This window comes from Dryobates pubescens, chromosome 7, assembly GCF_014839835.1.
Source record: "Dryobates pubescens isolate bDryPub1 chromosome 7, bDryPub1.pri, whole genome shotgun sequence".
NCBI classification, from domain to species: Eukaryota; Metazoa; Chordata; class Aves; order Piciformes; family Picidae; genus Dryobates; species Dryobates pubescens.
The window spans coordinates 44,758,823-44,770,544 of record NC_071618.1 but is presented as its reverse complement, the minus strand read 5'-3'; the positions used below and the strand labels follow the sequence as shown (position 1 = coordinate 44,770,544).

The window sequence follows — 11,722 nt, the reverse complement described above, 5'->3', positions numbered from 1 at the left end:
GTGCTGCCCAGGGAAGTGGTGGAGTCACCATCCCTGGAGGTGTTCAAGAGGGGATTGGATGTGGCACATGAAGCCATGGTTTAGTTAGTCCTGAGGTGTTAGGTGACAGGTTGGACTTGATGATCTCTGAGGTCTTTTCCAATCTTATTGATTCTATGACTTTGCCAGTGACTTAGGTGTTCACTAGAGATCTATCCAGTGTGCTGTTAGACCAGCCAATAAGTAGCTATGAGAGCAATATGGGCATGTACAAAAAGCAGTCTGAATATGGCCTTCAGGTCTCTTTCAAACTTGGATTAGGAAGCATCTCTATCTAATTTTGGTGCTAAAAGAGATTGTCTGAACATATCCATATATATATATATATGTGTGTGTGTGTGTATATATAGATCTCCAATATATTTGAAGAGAGCCAAGCCAACATGTAAGTCTTCAGCAGAACAAAACAGCAAGCTACTGAGTATGAGACACAATTTCACTTTCTCTCATGATCCTGTGTATGCTTTTGCAAAGAGCAGTTCAGCACAGCCCCACATTTGTAGCCATGGCCTCATGACATCTAAATTACCCTCAGTTTACCTGTGTGGCCTTAAAAAATGTCCTTTCACTCTTGGTATAGCAACTGAAGCTCAGAACATTAGGGCAGTGCTCAGTTAACTGACTGGGAAAAAAACCAAGCAGCCAAATCCACTGCTTTGGGCACACTGCAAAGCAAAGTGGTGGTTCTTGGGTTCTTTATACAATACCTGAATCTTGTGTCAAAATTACACCCAGGAATGGGGCCAAATCCAGAACCTAAACCATGGCATAACTGTAGAGTAGAATAGAGTAGAGTAGAGTAGAATAGAATAGAATAGAATAGAATAGAATAGAATAGAATAGCTTAGCATAGCATAGAATAGAATAAAATAGAATAGAACAGAACATGTTGGAAGAGACCTTTGAGATCATCAAGTCCAACCTATCACCCAACACCATCTAATCAACTCAACCATGGCACCAAGTGCCTCATCCAGGCTCTTCCTAAACACCTCCAGGGATGGTGACTCCACCACCTCCCTGGGCAGCACATTCCAATGGCCAATCTCTCTTGCTGGGAAGAAATTCTTGCTAACATCCAGTTTAAGCCTCCCCTGCTGCAGCTTGAGCCTGTCCCCTCTTGTTCTGGTGCTGCTTGCCTGGGAGAAGAGACCAACCCCCACCTGGCTACAACCTCCCTTCAGGGAGTTGGAGAGAGCAAGAAGGTCTCCCCTGAGCCTCCTCTTCTGCAGGCTAAGCAACCCCAGCTCCCTCAGCCTCTCCTCCCAGGGCTGTGCTCCAGACCCCTCCCCAGCTTTGTTGCCCTTCTCTGGACACCTTCCAGCATCTCAACATCTTTCCTAACCTGAGGGGCCCAGAACTGGACACAGGACTCAAGGTGTGTCCTGAGCAGTGCTGAGTGCAGGGCAGAATGGGTAGATTTGTTTGTGCTGATGCATGCAGTGTAGAAGTGCTCTTTCTGCTTTTGCCTGTGTGCATTTCTGTTCACATGGTCAAAATGAAGGGGCTGCCCTCTATTTGAGCATGAGGGTGGCCCCAGGCACAGGAAGAGGATGTGTGGTTTAGGTATTTTTTCTGTTAAAACCCCACAGCTGAAGCCTATGGTTTTAGAGAAAGCTAAATACTGCCTGTGGAAGGGTGAGATCCATAAGACCTCAACAGCAGGCTGCAGCTGAACAGGCTCTGCTGTGGAAGCAACCTTCCTTCCTGGGACTTGGGCTGAATACAGCGTGACATCTGTGGCAGCCACCTCCAACCTTTCTCTCCATCTCAGAGGCTGCTGCATTGACAACCAAGGGCACATTTGGTCCACAAGAATTTTAACTCAAGCTCTGGTTTTAAGAACTGTTTATTTCCAGAAAGCTAAAGAAGGTAGGACAAAGGGTAAAATAATCTGACAAGAGGGCAGCACCAGTGTCAAAGTTCCCTGTTCTGCAGGAGCCACTCAGGGGGAGTCACAGTCAGGCTGTCCCTGCTCAGAAATCCATGGAATGGGAATGACTAACACTGCTGTCTGCCATGCTCAGTTACATGCAGGGAGATATGACCAATGGAAATATTTGGGTTTATTTGTGGGCCTCAGGCTGTATCTGGGAGAGATCAGAGGCCAAGAGCTGCTCCACTACATACTACACACTTCTGAAACACAACTGCTGCCAATGGTGGAATGCTGAAATTCCTCCTTCCCACTCAAAACACCTCACTGGCTCAGCATTTGGCCTCCTGCATCTCATTGCTCATTCCTGACCTAAGTGATTTTACCTTCAGTGGAGAGCATCTTCCATTCATTAAGATGCCAAAGTGTTTAAGAAATAGCCTAACAGCAGGTGGAACTCTCTCCATCACTTGGATCAGATGGAATGGAATGGAATGGAATGGAATGGAGTGGAGTGGAATGGAATGGAATAGAATAGAATAGAATAGAATAGAATAGAATAGAATAGAATAGAATAGAATAGAATAGAATAGAATAGAATAGAATAGAATAGACCAGGTTGGAAGAGACCTTCAAGATCATCGCGTCCAACCCATCAACCAATCCAATAGAATAGAACAGAGCAGAACAGAACAGAATAGAATAGAATAGAATAGACCAGGTTGGAAAAGACTTCAGAGGTCATGGAGTCCAACCTATCACCCAACACCATCTAATCAACTCAACCATGGCACCAAGTGCCTCATCCAGGCTCTTCCTAAACACCTCCAGTGATGGTGACTCCACCACCTCCCTGGGCAGCACATCCCAATGGCCAATCTCTCTTGCTTGGAAGAACTTTCTCCTCAATAAATTAAAATGATAATAATAATAACAACAACAATAACAGCACTCAGCTTAAGTCCAGACAAAAGCAGTTGAACTGAAGGCACTTTATTTCACTTTGAGGCAAGCTAGGAGCATGAGCATGGTCCACAGCACCTTAACTTGCAAGCAGCAGCTTTTAAATGCCAGAAACTGCTGGTGTCCAAGAGATCTGCTCAGTCCCTGGAGAAGGAGGTACAGCTCCTTAGCAAAGAGCTGTGGGGGCATTAAGTCATGAAGACCCAAGCATCAAAAGATTGAAGATATAACCCACACCTTGGCATGAGGACACAGTCTCAGGCTGCGCCAGGGGGGGTTCAGGCTGGATGTTAGGAAGAAGTTCTACACAGAGAGAGTGATTGCCCATTGGAATGGGCTGCTGGGGGAGGTGGTGGAGTCACCATCACTGGAGGTGTTCAGGAGGAGACTTGATGGGGTGCTTGGTGCCGTGGGTTAGTTGTTTGGGTGGTGTTGGATTGGTTGATGGGTTGGACGTGATGATCTTGAAGGTCTCTTCCAACCTGGTTTATTCTATGTATGAAAACATTTGGTACGTTGCCATTAGACTAAAATGACAGATTGGGAATGCTCTCTTTGTAATAAAATCTCATGAGCTGTTACTATTGTTAGGGTTTAGCTGTTGCTATTGTTAGGGTTTGCTTTTTTTGGCCCCCCACCTCCCCCTTTTTCAAGAGAAATGTCTTCTGGGAACTGTACCAAACACACCCTTCAGACAGTCATTATGACCTCTAATACGTATTGACAACCATGCAGGAAGCCATCTCTGACTGTTGCATCTGCTCTTTGGACTGCAAAGGTCTACTGCTAGCTGTCAAAGGAAAGACACTGCATTATTGCAGTGGGTGAGCTAGCTTGCTGGTTGAGAGTACTACACAAGCCTAATAATAGAAAGACACAAACCCATTTCTGCACACACACACACAGACTCTAGACATACACTTACCATAAATACAATGTGGCAGCCATGAAATAAATCACACTCCTTACAGCTTATTGCCCACAGTACATTTCCCCACCCACTGCTCTGCCTTCTCTAGCAGTGGGCACAATATTCCAGAGCTCTTGGGAGCAGCTTCCCACAGCTATTTTAAAAGCTGCAGCCAGACAGGAAAATCTCAGGCTCCATCATTTCAGATGCTGAACACAAGACAGCTCCTGCCTGCTGGCCCAAGGAAGAGAGGAAAGATGAGTATCAGGCATACCACAGAGCTCATCTCCTCAGGAGTATATAGAAGGATGGGGTGCTGTTGGAGAAGCAGCTCTCTCTCACACAGCACTTGCTCTGGGCTTCACAAGGCTCCAGAACAGGCTTGAAACTCACAGGGTGACTCTGCAGAAAAAAATAAAGCAGCAGGAGCACTTCTAGGTTGTGCTGAGAGCTGTTCTGAACATCTCAGATCCTGGAGCATGGAAGGTTGGTGTAAATGAGCCCACATGCTTTGACTTTACAGGCAAAGGTCTATGAAGATCACAGTATCACAGGATGTTAGAGGTTGGAAGGGACCTCCAGAGATCATCCAGTCCAACCCCCCTGCCAGAGCAGGGTCACTTAGGGCAGTCTGCACAGCAATGCATCCAGGTGGGGTTTGAAAGTCTCCAGAGAAGGAGACTCCACAACCTCCCTGAGCAGCCTGTTCCAGGGCTCTGTCACCCTCACTGTGAAGAAGTTTCTCCTCCTGTTGAGCTGAAATCTTTGATGTTCAAGCTTGTACCCATTGTTCTTTGTCTTATCCTTGCACACCACTGAAAAGAGCTTGGCCCCCTCCATTTGACACCCACCCCTCAGATATTTATACACATTGATGAGCTCTCCTCTCAATCTCCTCCAGCCTAAACAGCCCCAGGGCTCTCAGTCTCTCTTCACAGGGCAGATGCTCAAGTCCCCTAAGCATCCTCCTGGCTCTCTGTTGGATTCTCTCCAGCAGGTCTCTGTCTCTCTTGAACTGGGGAGCCCAGAACTGGACACAGTACTCCAGGTGTGGTCTCAGCAGGGCAGAGTAGAGGGGGAGAAGGACTTCCCTAGACCTGCTGCACACACTTGTCTTGCTGCCCCCCAGGATGCCATTGGCTCTCTTGGCCACAAGGGCACATTGCTGTCCCATGGAGAACTTGCTGCCCACCAGCACTCCAAGGTCTTTCTCCATGGAGCTGCTTTCCAGCAGGGCAGCTCCTAACCTGCGCTGGTGCCTGCTGCTATTCCTCCCCAGGTGCAGGATTCTGCACTTGTCCTTACTGAGCTTCATGAGGTTTGCCTGCACCCAGCTCTCAGCCTGTCCAGGTCACATTGGATGGCAGCACACCCCTCCAGTTCTGTACCATCAGAACTTGCTGAGGGTACTCTCAATCCCCTCATCCAGATTAAACCAGGGATGGCTTGTACACATCATACAACATTCAACCCCAGATCAGTTTCTGTAAGTTATCTTGAATCTCATCTCTGGTTATTCATCTTCCCTGGATGTTTTTTTGATAGGGACTTTGTGTGAGGCTGCAGAGTCCTGCACGTTCTGCACGCAGACAAAAAGGATTGCTACCCCAGGACTGCAGTTTGACCTTGTTGCTTCTTGGCTTACATTCCAGCAGGAAGAGTGTGGCCAGCAGGAGCAGGGAAGTCATTCTGCCCTGCACTCAGCACTCGTTAGGCCACACCTTGAGTCCTGTGTCCTGTTCTGGGCCCCTTAGTTTAAGAAGGGATATTGAGACACTTGAAGGTGTCCAGAGAAGGGCAGCAAGGCTGGGGAGGGGTCTGGAGCACAGCCCTGTGAGGAGAGGCTGAGGGAGCTGGGGTTGCTTAGCCTGCAGAAGAGGAGGCTCAGGGGAGACCTTCTTGCTCTCTGCAACTCCCTGAAGGGAGGTTGTAGCCAGGGGCTTGGTCTCTTCTCCCAGGCAAGCAGCACCAGAACAAGAGGACACAGTCTCAAGCTGTGCCAGGGGAGGTTCAGGCTGGATGTTAGGAAGAAGTTCTTCCCAGCAAGAGAGATTGGCCATGGGAATGTGCTGCCCAGGGAGGTGGTGGAGTCACCATCACTGGAGGTGTTCAAGAGGGGACTGGCTGTGGCACTTGGTGCCATGGTTTAGTTAGTCAGGAGGTGTTGGGTGATAGGTTGGACTTGATGATCTCTGAGGTCTTTTCCAACCTTATTGATTCTATGAATTTTTGAGGTTCCTGTTCACTACTGGAGTACATGAAAGACAGTATCACAGTATCACTAAGGCATCAGTATCACTAAGGTATCACAGTATCACTAAAGTATCACTAAGACCCACAGGTGCAGGTCATCAGAGGGAAAAGAGAACATGTTTAGGAAGTGTACTGTTTGAGGAAAGATAAAAAAGGCTGATGAGTGCTGCCTGGTGCTGCATAGTACAAGAAATCTGCTAAAAACAACAGAGTTCTATTGCCAGAACAGGTCACTGCACACAGCTCTGGGAAATCACTTTGCATGCTGATAACAGTGATCTACCAAATGTCTCATTTGCATAGAAGTGCAGGGAGGAAGGTACTGACCGGTGTAAGCACAGGAGTGTGTGTGATCAGAGCTCAAAAGTGAAGGCACTTCACATTTATCAGTTATGCCAATTACAATCAGCCCTGCTGCAATTTCGCTGAGATGAATAGTTACATCAGGGACTGGTTGTGCCCCCACGTTTGAACCTAAGCCACACAGACTCTTTTGTATGAGTCCTGTGTCCAGTTCTGGGCCCCTCAGGTTAGGAAAGATGTTGAGGTGCTGGAAGGTGTCCAGAGAAGGGCAACAAAGCTGGGGAGGGGTCTGGAGCACAGCCCTGTGAGGAGAGGCTGAGGGAGCTGGGGTTGCTTAGCCTGGAGAAGAGGAGGCTCAGGGGAGACCTTCTTGCTCTCTCCAACTCCCTGAAGGGAGGTTGTAGCCAGGTGGGGGTTGGACTCTTCTCCCAGGCAACCAGCACCAGAACAAGAGGACACAGTCTCAAGCTGTGCCAGGGGAGGTTTAGGCTGGATGTTAGGAAGAAGTTCTTCCCAGCAAGAGAGATTGGCCATTGGAATGTGCTGCCCAGGGAGGTGGTGGAGTCACCATCCCTGGAGGTGTTTAGGAAGAGCCTGGCTGAGGCACTTGGTGCCATGGTTGAGTTGATCAGATGGTGTTGGGTGATAGGTTGGACTCGATGATCTCAAAGGTCTTTTCCAACCTGGCTAATTCAATTCAATTCAGTTCTATTCTATTCTATTCTATTCCATAGATTAAATTTCTCTTCAGAATATATCAGAAAAAGGGTTGCTTCATTGTTTTTCATGGGCTTTAACAAACCCAACCCCTTGCCCAGCAACATGTGAACTAAGATCTTTAAGAAGCAGGTCTGGTGGTTATTTGCAAGGGAGAAGTTATATGCTAAAGCATGAATGAAGTATTTCACACAGGTTAGCAGCAGCTTGAGCTGCCTCTCCCAGTCAGTTCTTTCACTTTGGGGGAACACCTGACAGTCCACCTCCTTGCCAGGACATGCCTGTACCTGGGAGGCCACACCGGCTCTCAGAGACCGAGGCCCCGAGCAGTTGGTGGAGCAAACCTGTACTTATGAGAAGGGAAAATGAGAGATTCCTGTTACTGGCCCCTCAGTAAAATGGAGTGATTGAGCTGAACTGATTACATACTGCCACATTTGTTTCTGGAGAACAAAAGGCTGTTTGGTCTGGGGCAAGCCTGTTCATTGGAAGCAGCACTGCTGATGACAGTGGCTGGCAAACTTTGTAATTCCTTGGGTATAAGAGCACACAACAAAACAAATACCCTACTGTTCACAAAAGCACCACGAAGGCCAGCATCCTGACCCCTCCCTGCATTTAGGATGAGCAGCCTGTGCTTGTCTCCTCGTGCTACCAGCCTAAGCACTTCAGACACCTCCCTGAGACCTCAGGATCCGGGTGTTCCTCTCCCACCACTTGCCAAACCCTCCGCTTCAGCCAGGGAAAAGGCAGAGTGCCGACTGCCTCTCCCCAGGCTGCTGACAGCTCTTGATTGCTACTACGCTGATAGGGGCAGAGGAAAGCTGGAGCCTTTGAGCGCTCTGCCCCCAGACCTGGGGCCAGCGTGGCAAATGCAGGGTTGGAAGAGGCTCCCACACCAACAGCAACTCGCTCATGGTTGTTACTGGCTTTGAAAACCTGGCCCCAATTATAGATGCTGAGCTTTCCTGCAAATCTGGCCCTTAATGCCTGCTCCTGTTCCCACTGCAATCAGCGGCAGGGCTCTGATTGATTTAATGGGGGCAGGCACAGAGGCTTAATTAGAAAATTGGTAAGTGCAAAGAAAGGAGAGAATGCACAACACTCTGCCAGGTCTCCAGTAGGAAGCAAGCAAAGGAGCTGCTCATCCTTAAGATGGAGATTTTAGCCCCTCTCTCTCTCATATTAAAAGAGCTTGGCAAGATGGCCTTGAAGCTGCTCTTAAACATCTTGTATAATATAGAATTGCTTTTCAGCTCTTCAGTACTACTTTTACATCAGTCCCCTGAGAAGAAAATATGAAACATGCTGAAAAACAACAGCCCTTAACAGAAATCAGTATTTGCAGCTGCTGGGTGGGGAGGCAAGTCAGTTATTTGTTTAAAAACCCCTTCCTCTTTGACAGCTCTAAAGCCTGTTTGACATGTCAGTCCAGTCCAGGCCTGGCAGGCGCTTCTGACAAGCTCTTGTGCTGCAAGAAAATACTGGGATTCTGAGTTCATTACTGTGTGAAAAATCCTAATATCCAGAGGCTCACAGACACAACTGTGAAATGGAATAGCATAGAACAGAACAGAATAGAATAGAGTAGAGTAGAACAGAATTAACCAGGTTGGAAAAGACCTTTGAGATCATCAAGTCCAACCTAACACCCAACACCATCTGATCAACTAAACCATGGCACCAAGCACACCTCTTCTTAAACACCTCCAGTGATGGTGACTCCACCACCTCCCTGGGCAGCACATTCCCATGGCCAATCTCTCTTTCTGGGAAGAACTTCTTCCTAACATCCAGCCTGAACCTCCCCCAGTGCAGCTTGAGGCTGTGTCCTCTTGTTCTGGTGCCCTTCTCTGGATACCTTCCAGCAACTCAACATCTTTCCTAATCTGAGGGGCCCAGAACTGGACACAGGACTCAAGGTGTGGCCTAACTGGTGCTGAGTCCAGGGCAGAATGACTTCCCTGCTCCTGCTGGCCACACTCATCCTTATGTAGGCCAGGATGCCACTGGCCTTCTTGGCCACCTGGGCACACTGCTGGCTCATGTTCAGCCTACTCTCAACCAGTATCCCCAGGTCCCTTTCTACCTGGCTGCTCTCCAGCTGCTCTGACCCCAACCTGTAGCACTGCATGGGGTTGTTGTGGCCAGTGTGTTAAACCTCATATTGTTGGACTCTGCCCATCTGTCCAGCCTGCCAAGTTCCCTTTGCAGAGCTCTCCTAACAGACTGACACCTTCTCCTGACTTGGTGTCATCTGCAAACTTGGTGGACTGAATCCTCCCGTCCATTTCACCCTCCCTACTGCAATGTCCACTTGTGCACTTTTTCCTACTGCTATGCTTCGCCCTGTTAGTAGGAGCTGGAAATTTCATGGTTGTGTTTGCTACACATGATGCTACTTGGTCTGGCACAACACAGTTGTTCGTTTCTGCAGAGGGTCCCTTTGACCGCTTGTCAGGGCCGGGGATGCTCGCAGATCGAACGTCTAAAAGCAGCACAAGGGGGTAAAAGGAAGCGAAACGAAAAAGCATTCCACGAACCGCTGTAAGGGAGGACAGGTGCACAATCCCACCCCCCCAAAACACACATCGCCCTCTCTCGCAACCGCTCTCCCCTTCGTGCGCACGGCCGGCAGCGGCGGCCGCGGGCAGCGCACGGCGGGGCCGCGCCCGGCCCTTACCTAAGCGCGGGCGGGCAGGGCCGGACCGGGCGCCTTATGTAAGGGCAGAGGCGGGGCCGGCACTGCTGTGGCGACGGCAGCAGGACAGCCATGTCCTGGTACCGCAACACCGTCTGGTTCGTGAAGGGGCTGCGGGAGTACACGAGGTACGGCTGGCGGCTGCCCCCGGGCTGTGCGGGGCTGCGGAGCGGGGCGGGCGGGGCGGCTGGGGGCGTTTCTCTGCGCCCGCGGGCGCTTAACCCTTCCAGGGTGCTGGTACAGTTGTAATGGAAGTTGCCCAGCCAGGGCAGACAAGTTAATGCCTTGTCGTTCAGAGCTGCTCGGTGGCGCTGCCGCGGCGCATCCTGGTCCACTCGCTGTTAGGGTTGTAATCGAAGCTACCCAGCCTGGGCAGACAAGTTAATGCCTTGTCGTTCAGAGCTGCTCGGTGGCGCTGCCTCGGCGCAGCCTGGGTCCACTCGCTGTTAGGGTTGTAATCGAAGCTACCCAGCCTGGGCAGACAAGTTAATGCCTTGTCGTTCAGAGCTGCTCGGTGGCGCTGCCGCGGCGCATCCTGGTCCACTCGCTGTTAGGGTTGTAATCGAAGCTACCCAGCCAGGGCAGACTAGTTAATGCCTTGTCGTTCAGAGCTGCTCGGTGGCGCTGCCTCGGCGCAGCCTGGTCCACTCGCTGTTAGGGTTGTAATCGAAGCTACCCAGCCTGGGCAGACAAGTTAATGCCTTGTCGTTCAGAGCTGCTCGGTGGCGCTGCCTCGGCGCATCCTGGGTCCACTCGGGCAGCCGCCCTAGGGCTGCAGCTGGGGCACTGCCCGAGGGTGGAAAGCTTGGTGCTTGCGGCAGGAGAACGCCCTGAGCTGTTGCTGCACCGCTGGTTGCTGTGTCACTGGCGCTGTGCGTGGACTGTCCCAAGAGTAGGAAGTGATGGAGTAGAGCAGTTTAGCGTATGCTGGGCCGGGAGGAGTGAGCACTTCTCAACCCTCCCCTGTGCTTTTAGGAAGTACTGGCTTCTAGTTTCTCACACGTGTCTCTGGTTTACACAGGTGCGGCTATGAGTCTGCATCCAGGCACTTCAATCCAGACGATGTGGAGGTGAACGTGGCTGGGAGATCCTTTCTGGTCACTGGTGCCAACAGTGGCATTGGCAAGGCCACAGCCACAGAGATAGCGAGGAGAGGTGAGCCAGGCTGTCCTGAGGAGCCCTGAGGGATTGTTACAGAGGAGATGGAAGGAAGCAGGTTGGGCCCTCCAGCACAAAGACAAAGTGTTTTAGAAGCAACTGGATGAGGCACTTGGTGCCATGGTTTAGTTGATCAGATGGTGTTGGGTGATAGGTTGGACTGGGTGATCTCAAAGGTCCTTTCCAACCTGTTTAATTCTATTCTACACAACTTTTGGGGATGGGGGAGTCAGGCATGTTATTTTAGAGGGCTGTTAGTGTGAGTTAGAGGTTTAATTGTGATCAGTGGTGTTAAAACTGGGATTATGAAATAAAATTAGTGGAGAAGAGCTGCAAAGTGTTCTTCAAGTGCATATGGACTGAAACTGCCAGTGTTGGTGGCATCTAAGGTTGCTGATGATGGATCAAGGTCTGTTTAAGGCAGCAGCCTGGTTTGGTTTGAACTAGTTTGAAGAATGCATGATTTCAAACCAGTGATTGATCATCATATTATCATCTTCTATGGTACCTTTCATGATACAGTGAAAGAAAGTGGAATGGGCTGCCTGGGGAGGTGGTGGAGTCACCATCACTGGAGGTTTTTAGGAGAAGACTTGACGGGGTACTTGGTGCTGTGGGTTAGTTGCTTGGGCGGAGTTGGATTGGTTGATGGGTTGGACGCGATGATCTTGAAGGTCTCTTCCAACCTGGTTTATTCTATGTATGTATTCTATGTAAAGCAGTTGATTTTGCTAAGCTGAGATGAGAGTATAAAAGGAGAAACACAGTTGTACTTGAGCTTAATGATATAATAACTTATTGA

At 49.7% G+C, this 11,722-nt stretch overlaps 1 protein-coding gene across 1 annotated transcript in view; it reads left to right on the top strand.

The window, feature by feature from the left end:
• The first annotated feature begins 9,777 nt into the window (after nucleotides 1-9,777).
• Nucleotides 9,778-11,722, top strand: part of DHRS12 (dehydrogenase/reductase 12) — a 33,683-nt gene continuing 31,738 nt past the window's right edge. The window contains exons 1-2 of the mRNA XM_054163133.1: nucleotides 9,778-9,890; nucleotides 10,784-10,917. Coding sequence (XP_054019108.1) covers nucleotides 9,835-9,890; nucleotides 10,784-10,917 — 190 coding nt within the window. The 5' untranslated portion in view covers nucleotides 9,778-9,834. The remainder of the gene's footprint in view (nucleotides 9,891-10,783; nucleotides 10,918-11,722) is intronic.